Here is a 13484-nt window from a genome sequence, read left to right as displayed (position 1 = left end):
CAAATGTCCTGTCCTCCTGTCCCTCTTATTGAACCTGAGCCATGCCCAACACAAATGTCCTGTCCTCCTGTCCCTCTTATTGAACCTGAGCCATGCCCAACACAAATGTCATGTCCTCCTGTCCCTCTTTTTGAACCTGAGCCCTGCCCAACACAAATGTCATGTCCTCCTGTCCCTCTTTTTGAACCTGAGCCCTGCCCAACACAAATGTCCTGTCCTCCTGTCCCTCTTTTTGAACCTGAGCCCTGCCCAACACCAGAGTCCTTTGATGAGTCAGACAGTGACAGGTAAAGCTAGTTGATTTGTCAGCTCCCTTTCATTTGCCCCTAGTCACACCCAACTCAAGACACAATTCACCAAAGTGTCACAGAGATCATGATAGACCTCTATGGCATTACAGTAGCTAGCTACAGACTATAACTACCTTCCTGGTTCTAGTTAGAACTATATGGCAGTACAGTAGCTGTCTACAGACTAGAACTACCTTCCTGTCTCTAGTTAGAACTATATGGCAGTACAGTAGCTGTCTACAGACTAGAACTACCTTCCTGTCTCTAGTTCAGATCTGAAGCAGACATGTTTTTCAGCCAAACCCCAGAGGGGTAGATTATTTATCACAGCTTATAGGTCTGCACAGTATAATGAGCAGGGCAATTTTCAGGTTGAAGGGACGTCTTTCAAACATCCAACGTCACATTCCAAGCCACTGTCTGGGCCTAGAGCCCAGTCGAACTAGCCTGCAGAAAGACCTCAGAAGTAAAATATGATCATACAGTTATTGATAGTTTGGGTAACAGTTATGTGAAATCTATTTTACTACATTAGCAGAAATAAACAATGTGTATGTTACTTAGACATTCATCATATAATCTTCCCCCAATATGTGTTATTAATATAGTTCCACAAGACCCAACCATCCATCAGTCAACGAACACAAAACATAATGCTGCTACGGTGTTAAACACTGGTATGATTATGACTGAGTTTGGGACCTCATGTTCATACAGGTTGTTGGAACAGCTGTGGATCCAGGAAAGGATCCAGATATTTTGGAGCCCTATGAAACAACAGAGTTTATCATTTAATTACAGCATGAGACAGAAGCTACCCTACAATACATCAGCGTTCCCCTGCCTTTCCACTCAGAAACATCCTGTAAGGAAGGAGACCACAGCTCCAATACAACCAATCATTTCCAAGACAACTACTGTAACATGGACAGAGATGCCACATCTATTCTATGTGTAAATGTGGGAATATTGCTAAAAATAATGATAATGGAATTTCTGAAACCCCTGATGATATGGATTGTCCATAAGCTCATACAAAAGACACAGCGTTCCAACAGAGTTGACCTCTATGTGAGTGAGCGGGGTTGAAGGACAATGTGTTCCCTGCCACCCTGGCATGGTCAACAAGAGAAGGAAACAAAGACAGATGAAGTCAGGAGCCACAAGATGAACTGGCATCTGTTTCCCTGGAAAGACTGGCCTGGCCAACCCTCAACCCTCCCTGGAGAAGGGAAAGTCTGAGCACACCATCAATCACTAGCCTCGAGGGACACACAAACAATGCTGCACACGCACACACCACATACACACACAGAGAAAGAGAGAGAGAGAGCAAGAGCGAGACAGACAGACAGACAGACAGACAGACAGACAGACAGACAGACAGACAGACAGACAGACAGAGAGACATACAAGTGGGGCAAAAAAGTATTTAGTCAGCCACCAATTGTGCAAGTTCTCCCACATAAAAATATGAGAGAGGCCTGTAATTTTTATCATAGGTACATTTCAACTATGACAGACAAAATGAGGAAAAAAAATCCAGAAAATCACATTGTAGGATTTGTAATTAATTAATTTGCAAATTATGGTGGAAAATAAGTATTTGGTCAATAACAAAAGTTTATCTCAATACTTTGTTATATACCCTTTGTTGGCAATGACAGAGGTCAAACGTTTTCTGTAAGTCTTCACAAGGTTTTCACACACTGTTGCTGGTATTTTGGCCCATTCCTCCATGCAGATCTCCTCTAGAGCAGTGATGTTTTGGGGCTGTTGCTGGGCAACACGGACTTTCAACTCCCTCCAAAGATTTTCTATGGGATTGAGATCTGGAGAATGACTAGGCCACTCCAGGACCTTGAAATGCTTCTTACGAAGCCACTCCTTCGTTGCCAGGGCGGTATGTTTGGGATCATTGTCATGCTGAAAGACCCAGCCACGTTTCATCTTCAATGCCCTTGCTGATGGAAGGAGGTTTTCACTCAAAATCTCACAATACATGGCCCCATTCATTCTTTCCTTTACACGGATCAGTCGTCCTGGTCTCTTTGCAGAAAAACAGCCCCAAAGCATGATGATTCCACCCCCATGCTTCACAGTAGGTATGGTGTTCTTTGGATGCCACTCAGCATTCTTTGTTTTCCAAACACGACTAGTTGAGTTTTTACCAAAAAGTTATATTTTGGTTTCATCTGACCATATGACATTCTCCCAATCTTCTTCTGGATCATCCAAATGCTTCAGACGGGCCTGGACATGTACTGGCTTAAGCAGAGGGACATGTCTGGCACTGCAGGATTTGAGTCCCTGGGGGCGTAGTGTGTTACTGATAGTAGGCTTTGTTACTTTGGTCCTAGCTCTCTGCAGGTCATTCACTAGGTCCCCCGTGTGGTTCTGGGATTTTTGCTCACCGTTCTTGTGATCATTTTGACCCCACGGGGTGAGGTCTTGCGTGGAGCCCCAGATCAAGGGAGATTATCAGTGGTCTTGTACGTCTTCCATTTCCTAATAATTGCTCCCACAGTTGCTTTCTTCAAACCAAGCTGCTTACCTATTGCAGATTCAGTATTCCCAGCCTGGTGCAGGTCTACAATTTTGTTTCTGGTGTCCTTTGATAGCTCTTTGGTCTTGGCCATAGTGAAGTTTGGAGTGTGACTGTTTGAGGTTGTGGACAGGTGTCTTTTATACTGATAACAAGTTCAAACATTTTCTTTTCTCATTTTGTCTGTCATAGTTGAAGTGTACCTATGTTGAAAATTACAGGCCTCCCACTGTACATACATACAGAGAGAGAGAACTATAGACAAAATGCAAACCCTCCAATCCAAAAAGGCCTGTGGACCACAAATTCCAATTGGCTTTACTTAAACTCTTTAACATCATCCTCTGGCATCTTACCCAATATTTGGAACCAAGGACTGATGACCCCAATCCACAAAAGTGAAGACAAATTTAACTCCAATAACTACCGTGGGATATGTGTCAACAGCAACCTTGGGAAAATCCTCTGCATTATCATTAACACCAGACTTCCTTTCACTGAGGAAATGTACATTTCCTCTACTGAGCAAATGTCAAATTGGCTTTTTACCAAATGACCATATGACATACCACGTATTCACCCTGCACATCCTAATTGACATAAACCAAAACATAGGCAAAGTCTTCTCATGCTTTGTTGACTTAAAAAAAAAGCTGCTATACATATTGATGGAAAGTTGTGTTGGGGGAAAAACATTCAACATTATGTACATCCAAGTACACAAAATTGGCACAAAACACACACATTTCTTTCCACAGGGCTGGGGGGTGAGACAGGGATGCAGCTTAAGCCCCCCCTCTTCAACATATATATCAATGAATTGGTGAGGGCACAAGAACAGTATGCAGCACCCAGCCTCACCCTACTGGAATCTGAAATCAAATGTCTTCTGTTTGCTGATGATCTGGTGATTCTGTCCCCAACCAAGGAGGGCCTACAGCAGCACCTAGATATTCTGTACAGATTCTGCCAGATCTGGGCCCTGACAGTAAATCTCAGTAAGACAAAAATTCAGGTATAACAAAAAAGGTCCAGTTGCCAGAACCACGAATACAAATTCCATCTAGACACCGTTGCCCTAGAGCACACAAAAAACAATACATAACTCGGCCTAAACATCAGCGCCACAGGTAACTTCCACAAAGCTGTGAACGATCTGAGAGACAAGGCAAGAAGGGCCTTCTATGCCATCAAAAGGAACATAATATTTGACATACCAATTAGGATCTGGCAAAAAAATACTTGATTGAGTTATAGAACCCATTTCCCTTTATGGTTATGAGATCTGGGGTCCGCTAACCAACCAATAATTCTGCATGCAGAATTCTGCAAAAAATATGCTCTGTGTACAACATAAAACACAAAATAATGAATGCAGAGCAGAATTAGGCCGATACCCACTAATGATTAAAATCCAGAAAATATATTTTAAATTCTACAACCACCTAAAAGGAAGTGATTCCCAAACCTTCCATAACAAAGCCATCACCTACAGAAAGATGATAATGATGATATGATAATCGACAATTTCAATAAGCATTTCTTTACGGCTTGCCATGCTTTCCTCCTGGCTACCGAAACCCCCGGCCAACAGCTCCGCACCCCCCGCAGCTACTTGCCCGAGACTCCCCAGCTTCTTCTTCACCCAAATCCAGATAGTAGATGTTCTGAAAGAGCTGCAAAACCTGGACCCGTACAAATCAGCTGGGCTAGACAATCTGGACCCTCTCTTTCTAAAACTATCCGCTGCCATTGTTGCAACCCCTATTACCAGTCTGTTCAACCTCTCTTTCGTATCGTCCGAGATCCCTAAAGATTGGAAAGCTGCCACGGTCAACCCCTCTTCAAAGGGGAGACACTCTAGACCCAAACTGTTATAGACCTATATCCATCCTGCCCTGCCTTTCTAAAATCTTCAAAAGCCAAGTTAATAAACAGATCACCGACCATTTCGAATCCCACCGTACCTTCTCCGCTGTGCAATCCGGTTTTCGAGCTGGTCACGGGTGCACCTCAGCCATGTTCAAGGTACTAAACAATATCATAACCGCCATCGATAAAAGGCAGTACTGTACAGCCGTCTTCATCGACCTGGCCACTGCTTTCGACTCTGTCAATCACCGTATTCCTATCGGCAGACTCAATAGCCTTGGTTTCTCAAATGACTGCCTCGCCTGGTTCACCAACTACTTCGCAGACAGAGTTCAGTGTGTCTCTATGGGGTACCACAGGGTTCAATTCTTGGGCAGACTCTTTTCTCTGTATATATCAACGATGTCGCTCTTGCTGCGGGTGATTCCCTGATCCACCTCTACACAGACGACACCCTTCTGTATACATCTGGCCCTTCTTAGGACACTGTGTTAACTAACCTCCAAACGAGCTTCAATGCCATTCAACACTCCTTCCGTGGCCGCCAACTGCTCTTAAACGCTAGTAAAGCCAAATGCTGCTTTTCAACCGTTCGCTGCCCGCACCCGCCCGGACAACTACAAATACCTAGGTGTCTGGCTAGACTGTAAACTCTCCTTCCAGACTCATATCAAATATCTCCAATCCAAAATCAATTCTAGAATCGGCTTTCTATTTCGCAACAAAGCCTCCTTCACTCACGCCGCCAAACTTACCCTAGTAAAACTGACTATCCTAACTAGAGGTTGACCGATTATGATTTTTTTTACGCCGATACTGATACTGATTATTGGAGGACAAAAAAAAGCCGATACTGATTAATCGGCCGATTCTTGAAAAAATGTGTAATAATGACAATTACATCAATACTAAATGAACACTTATTTTAACGTAATATAATACATCAATAAAATCCATTTAGCCTCAAATAAATAATTAAACATGTTCAATTTAGTTTAAATAATGCAAAAACAAAGTGTTGGAGAAGAAAGTAAAAGTGCAATATGTGCCATGTAAGAAAGCTAACGTTTAAGTTCCTTGCTCAGAACATGAGAACATATGAAAGCTGGAGGTTCCTTTTAACATGAGTCTTCAATATTCCCAGGTAATAAGTTTTAGGTTGTAGTTATTATAGGAATTATAGGACTATTTCTCTCTATACCATTTGTATTTCATACACCTTTGACTATTGGATGTTCTTACAGGCACTTTAGTGTTAGTATAGCCTCCGTACCTCTCCTTGCTCCAACCTGGGCTTGAACCAGGAACACAATGACAACAGCCACCCTCGAAGCAGCGTTACCAATGCAGAGCAAAGGGAACAACTACTCCAAGTCTCAGAGCGAGTAACGTTTGAAACGCTATTAGCACACACCCCGCTAACTAGCTAGCCATTTCACATCACATCGTTACACCAGCCTAATTTCGGGAGTTGATAGGCTTGAAGTCATAAACAGCAGAGCTGCTGGCAAAACGCACGAAAGTGCTGTTTGAATGAATGCTTATGAGCCTGCTGGTGCCTACCATAGCTCAGTCAGACTGCTTTATCAAATCATAGACTTAACTATAACATAATAACACACAGAAATGCGAGCCTTAGGTCATTAATATGGTCGAATCCGGAAACTATCATCTCGAAAACTAGACATTCATTCTTTCAGTGAAATACGGAACCGTTCCGTATTTTATCTAACGGGTGGCATCCATCAGTCTAAATATTCCTGTTACATTGCACAACCTTTAATGTTATGTCATAATTACGTAAAATTCTGGCAAATTAGTTTGCAATGAGCCAGGCTGCCCAAACTGTTGCATATACCCTGACTCTGCGTGCAATGAACGCAAGAGAAGTGACACAATTTCACCTGGTTAATATTGCCTGCTAACCTGGATTTCTTTTAGCTAAATATGCAGGTTTAAAAATAAATACTTCTGTGTATTGATTTTAAGAAAGGCATTGGTGTTTATGGTTAGGTACACGTTGGAGCAACGACAGTCCTTTTTCGCGAATGCGCACTGCATCATGCGCACTGCATCAATTATATGCAATGCAGGACACGCTAGATAAACTAGTAATATCATCAACCATAACTAGTGATTATGATTGATTAAGTTTAATGCTAGCTAGCAACTTACCTTGGCTTCTTACTGCATTCGCGTAACAGGCAGGTGGTTAGAGCGTTGGACTAGTTAACCGTAAGGTTGCAAGATGGAATCCCTGAGCTGACAAGGTACAAATCTGTCGTTCTGTTCCTGAACAAGGCAGTTAACCCACCGTTCCTAGGCCATCATTGAAACTAAGAATGTGTTCTTAACTGACTTGCCTAGTTAAATAAAGATTAAATAAAGGTGTAAAAACAAACAACAAAAAAATCTGCAAAATCTGCGTTCAAAATTACCAATTTCCGATTGATATGAAATCTTGAAATCGGCCCTAATTAATCGGCCATTCCGATTAATCGGTCGACCTCTAATCCTAACGATCCTAAACTTCGGCGATGTCATCTACAAAATAGTTTCCAATACTCTACTCAGCAAACTGGATGCAGTCTATCATAGTGCCATCCGTTTTGTTACCAAAGCCCCTTATACCACCCACCAATGCGACCTGTATGCTCTAGTAGGCTGGCCCTCGCTACATATTCGTCGCCAGACCCACTGGCTCCAGGTCATCTATAAGTCTATGCTAGGGAGAGCTCCGCCTTACATCAGCTCACTGGTCACGATAACAACACCCACCCGTAGCACCCGGAGCTGTCTTTCCTTCCAGTTCTCTGCTGCCAGTGACTGGAACGAATTGCAAAAATCACTGAAGCTGGAGACTTACATCTCCCTCACTAACTTTAAACATCAGCTATCTGAGCAGCTAACCGATCGCTGCAGCTGTACATAGTCCATCTGTAAATAGCCCACCCAATCTACCTACCTCATCCCCATATTGTTTTTATTTACTTTTCTGCTCTTTTGCACACCAGTATCACCACTTGCACATCATATGCTCATCTATCACTCCAGTGTTAATCTGCTAAATTGTAATTACTTCGCTACTATGGCCTATTTATTGTCTTACCCCCTCACGCCATTTGCACACACTGTATATAGACTTTCCTTTTTTCTAATGTGTTATTGACTGTATGTTTGTTTATTCCATGTGTAACTCTGTGTTGTTATTTGTGTTGCACTGCTTTGCTTTATCTTGGCCAGGACGCAGTTGTAAATGAGAACTTGTTCTCAACTAGCCTACCTGGTTAAATAAAGGTGAAATAAAAAATAAAAATAAAAATGAACCTGGAGAAGAGTCCCCTAAGCAAGCTGGTCCCTGGGCTCTGTTCACAAACACAAACAGACCCTACAGAGTCCCAGGTCAGCAACACAATTAGACCCAACCAAATCATGAGAAAACAAAAAGAAAGAAAGAATTAACAAAAAAAACAGAGAAAACTAGAATGCTATTTGGCCCTAAACAGAGAATACCTGATCACTGTGACTGACCCAAAATGAAGGAAAGCTTTGACTATGTACAGATTCAGTAAGCATAGCCTTGCTATTGAGAAAGGTCGCCATAGGCAGACCTGGCTCTCAAGAGCAGACAGGCTATGTGCACACAGGCCACAAAATGAGGTGGAAACTGAGCTGCACTTCCTAACCTCCTGCCAAATGTATGACCATATTTCCCTTAGACCCAGACCCCAAAATAATTCAATTTTTTATCTATGTGTGCCATCACAGCAGCAATATGTTTTACCTGTTGCCACAAGAAAAGGGCAACCAGTGAAGAACAAACACCACTGTAAATACAACCCATATTTATGTTTATTTATTTAGCCTTTTGTACTTTAACTATTTGCACTTCATTACAACACTGTATATTTTGAAATGTCTTCATTATTTTGGAACCAGGGATGTAATACTTACTGTTCTCTTTTTTTTTTTTTTTTTTCTCCCCAATTTCGTAGTATCCAATTGTTGTAGTAGCTACTATCTTGTCTCATCGCTACAACTCCCGTACGGGCTCGGGAGAGACGAAGGTTGAAAGTCATGCGTCCTCCGATACACAACCCAACCAAGCCGCACTGCTTCTTAACACAGCACGGATCCAACCCGGAAGCCAGCCGCACCAATGCGCCGGAGGAAACACCGTGCACCTGGCCACCTTGGTTAGCGCACACTGCGCCCAGCCCGCCACAGGAGTCGCTGGTGCGCGATGAGACAAGGACACCCCTACCGACCAAGCCCTCCCTAACCCGGGCGACGCTAGGCCAATTGTGCGTCGCCCCACGGACCTCCCGGTCGCGGCCGGTTACGACAGAGCCTGGGCGCGAACCCTGGGACTCTGATGGCACAGCTAACCACTGCGCCACCCGGGAGGCCCCACTGTTCTCTTTTTATTGTTTATTTCACGTTTGTTTATCCATTTCCATGTAAACATATGTTTCCCATGCCAATAAAGCCCCTTGAATTGAATTTAATTGAGAGAGAGAGAGAGAGAGAGAGAGAGAATAGAGAGAGAGAGAAGAGAGAGAGAGAGAGAGATTTGTAATGTCTTTATTCTTTTGGAACTTTTGTGAGTGTAATGTTTACTGTACATTTTTTATTGTTTATTTCACTTTTGTTTATTATCTATTTCACTTGTTTTGGCAACGTAAACATATGTTTCCCATGCCAATAAAGCCCCTTCAATTATAATAGCTGATTGAGGATTTCAGTGAAAACATTACAAAGATGAAAAGACTAATAAACGTCAAGTCAATATTATATCTAGCAGGTTAAAAGACCACCACAAGCTCTGGCTTGTATAGTAGACTAACCTAATATTGTACTTTCTATTCCAATGCAACTATTGAATGTGCTATTGGCGTTGGTGTTGGAAGATTGTCTTTGCGATTTGAGCTGTTCATAGTTCCGGACAAGCCTAGACATACATTACCATTAGCACAACCACCACACTTCATTCCTCCATTGAGTGATGGATCAAATATCACTATACCTGATTATGCCCAGAACAGTCCACAGCATAGGTGTCATAGAAACCGAAATGTTTTCCTTATGTGGTCTACAATGGGTATGCCATCAAGAGTAGCTGTAATAAACTAATTTCAGTAGGGGTTCAAATAAAATCTATAATCTCCTATAACGCAGATGTAAAATGTTTTTATTCACAAAATGTAACATAGTAGGCTGTTATTTTATGTTGTAATTACCAACTAGAGATGCAATAGTATTAAAGATAATTAAGTCACATGCATTTAAAGACTCAAAAGGCTTCAATTTTGCCTGTACATTTCTAAGAAATTGCAACAATGTATCCGACATATTTACCTGTCCTTTGAGTTTCTGTCCATGTGACAGCCAGCAGAAGTACGCAGGTATGCAGACCCAACGACCACCTGTCAACACAAGGCATGCTTTTCCGCTTATTTGTGCAAAATATTTCCACAAGTCCTTTTGTTTGGTAAGCAAAAAGCTAAAAGGTTCATGCACATTTGGGCATCTCCGTCTCGGTCCTAGAACAGTGTCGTTGGAATTAATGGCAGGTACGCTACGCAGCCTTTGCACAGTTCCAAGGTGAGTTCTCTGCCTGCGCACGGAACCTTGACTACCGAAACAGAATTGACAGTATAACCTACAGTAAAACGTTAGTTAGCGGGCGCTATGGACAAACCCTCAATTTATCCACGGGATTTTCCCCTGGGTCCTAAGTATCCTAAAGTTTTGGCAGATTCATCCAAACCTCCGTGACTGACAGGTCCAATCTAAAATACACACTGAACACACTGACATTTGGCGCCTTTTATGACTTCATGATATCCACATACTTTTCAAAATCAGGTAAGCTAACCTAGGGCACAGTCAAACAATTATTTACACAATATGCAAGTTCTTCAGTAAGCTTTCTGTACACCAAGACTCATTTGACTAAACCTAATCAAAGGCTGCAGGAAAACGGTATTATCAGCATTTAGTTGGCTTATACATGTCCCCATGTTGAGACATGATGGCATATAATACATGCCCCTAAACCCTGCATTCCACCCAGAGAGAATGGAAAAGCTGTTGAGCTGACAGACAGTGAGTGTACAGTGTGCAGTGTGTAGTGAGTCTGTCCATCTAGCACTAAATCAATCCACCCACACTGTTAAAGCCCATACTGAAACCAATATTCTCTAATGAAGACAGACAGTGAGTGTACAGTGTGCAGTGTGTAGTGAGTCTGTCCATCTAGCACTAAATCAACCCACCCACACTGTTAAAGCCCATACTGAAACCAATATTCTCTAATGAAGACAGACAGTGAGTGTACAGTGTGCAGTGTGTAGTGAGTCTGTCCTTCTAGCACTAAATCAACCCACCCACACTGTTAAAGCCCATACTGAAACCAATATTCTCTAATGAAGACAGACAGTGAGTGTACAGTGTGCAGTGTGTAGTGAGTCTGTCCTTCTAGCACTAAATCAACCCACCCATACTGTTAAAGCCTACATGTGGAAACCAATATTCTCTAATGAAGACATACAGTGAGTGTACAGTGTGCAGTGTACAGTGTGTAGTGAGTCTGTCCTTCTAGCACTAAATCAACCCACCCACACTGTTAAAGCCTACATGTGGAAACCAATATTCTCTAATGAAGACAGACAGTGAGTGTACAGTGTGCAGTGTACAGTGTGTAGTGAGTCTGTCCTTCTAGCACTAAATCAACCCACCCACACTGTTAAAGCCTACATGTGGAAACCAATATTCTCTAATGAAGACAGACAGTGCTTTCAGGAAGTGTTCAGACCCTTTTATTTTTTCAACATTTTGCTATGTTACAACCTTAACCTAAAATTGGTTAAATAAAGCAAATTCATCAGGCCTCCATTGTAAAATAAGAATTTGTTCCTAACTGACATGCCTAGTTTAATAAGGTTAAATTAAAAAAAGAAACCCATAATAACTAAGTGAACGCAAGTTTTGAGAAATTTTAACAAATTCAATTCAAAACAGAAATATCTTATTTACATAAGTATTTAGACCCTTTGCTATGAGACTCAGGTGCATCCTGTTTCCATTGATCATCATTGAGATGTTTCTACAACTTGATTGGTGTGCTGTGGTAAATTCACTTGATTTGACATGATTTGGAAAGGCACACACCTGCCTATATAAGGTCCCACAGTTGACAGTGCATGTCAGAGAAAAAAAACATGCCATGAGGTCGAAGGAATTGTCCGTAGAGCTCCAAGACAGGATTGTGTCAGATCTAGGGAAGGGTACCAAAACATTTCTGCAGCATTGAAGAACACAGTGGAACACAGTGGCCTCCATCATTCTTAAATGGAAGAAGCTTGGAACCACCAAGACTCTGCCTAGAGCAGAACTGAACAATCGGGGGAGAAGGGCCTTGGTCAGGGAGGTGACCAAGAACCCGATGGTCACTCTGACAGAGTTCTAGAGTTTCTATGTGGAGGATGGGAGAACCTTCCAGAAGGACAACCATATCTGCAGCACTCCACCTTTATGATAAAGTGGCAGCCCACTTATGACAGTCCACTTGGAGTTTGCCAAAAAGCATCTAAAGGACTCTCAGACCATGAGAAACTAGATTCTCTGGTCTGATGAAACCAAGATTAAACTCTTTGGCTAAAAGCCAAGCGCCATGTCTGGAGGAAACCTGGCACATTCCCTACGGTGAAGCATGGTGGTGGCAGCATCATGCTGCGGGGATGTTTTTCAGCGGCATGGACTGGAAGACTAGTCAGGATCGAGGGAAAGATGAACAGAGCAAAGTACAAAGCGATCCTTGATGAAAACCTGCTCCAGAGTGCTCAGGACCTCAGACTGGGGGCGAAGGTTCACCTTACAATGGGGCTACAACCCTAAGCACACAGCTAAGACAAGGCAGGAGTGGCTTCAGGACAAGTCTCAGAATGTCCTTGAGTGGCCCAGCAAGAGCCTGAACCCGATCGAACATCTCTGGAGAGACCTGAAAATAGCTGTGCAGCTGTGTGAGAAACTCCCCAAATACAGGTGTGCCAAGCTTGTAGCGTCATACCCAAGAAGACTCGAGGCTGTAATCACTGCCAAAGGTGCTTCAACAAAGTACTGAGTAAAGGATACTTATGTATATGTAATATTAATCGTTTTTAATTGTTTTTTATAAATTAGCAAACATTTCTTAAAACCTGTCTTACTTTGTTAATTGTGTGTAGATTGATGAGGGGGAAAACAATTTAATCAATTTTAGAATAAGGCTGTAACGTAACAAAATGTGAAAAAAGTCAAGGGGTCTGAATACTTTCCGAAGGCCCTGTATGGCCAGTTGAATTGCTTTTCAAGAGTGATTTCCCAATCCCTAAAGAGTGGCATTTATTGATACTGTTCAAGCAAATGTTAAATATGTTTCATGTTATGTCAGCGGATATCATATGCCCATGTTATTAATTGTATATTATTTAGTTTGTATGCAGGTTGCGTAGTTCAGCCTTGCACTGCTAGCGACAGTACTCTATGTGTGGTGTGGTCAGATCTGCTGACCAATTGATCAGTGATGGCGTTTCTTTGTCAGTAGAGGGCAATCCTACCCTTGGCTTGGCTTGAGCTGCTAGAATAGAATAGAATGGAGTAGAATATAATGGAAAATAATATAATGGACTAGAATGGAATGGAATATAATAGAATGGATTGGAATGGAATAGAATAAAATTGGATAGAATTTAATACGATATAATAGGATTGAAGACAATAGAATATAATTGGAT

The 13484-nt window shown here is 42.1% G+C and overlaps 1 protein-coding gene across 1 annotated transcript in view; it reads right to left on the bottom strand.

Moving 5' to 3' along the window:
* LOC139373027 (collagen alpha-1(XVIII) chain-like) overlaps positions 1-10236 on the bottom strand; it is a 70488-nt gene extending 60252 nt beyond the window's left edge. The window contains exon 1 of the mRNA XM_071113017.1: positions 10066-10236. Coding sequence (XP_070969118.1) covers positions 10066-10150 — 85 coding nt within the window. The 5' untranslated portion in view covers positions 10151-10236. The remainder of the gene's footprint in view (positions 1-10065) is intronic.
* Positions 10237-13484: the final 3248 nt, after the last annotated feature.

This window comes from Oncorhynchus clarkii, chromosome 18 (genome assembly GCF_045791955.1).
Source record: "Oncorhynchus clarkii lewisi isolate Uvic-CL-2024 chromosome 18, UVic_Ocla_1.0, whole genome shotgun sequence".
In the NCBI taxonomy this organism is placed as follows: Eukaryota; Metazoa; Chordata; class Actinopteri; order Salmoniformes; family Salmonidae; genus Oncorhynchus; species Oncorhynchus clarkii.
The sequence above is the reverse complement of the archived record's forward strand: the minus strand, read 5'-3'. Positions and strand labels throughout refer to the sequence as shown.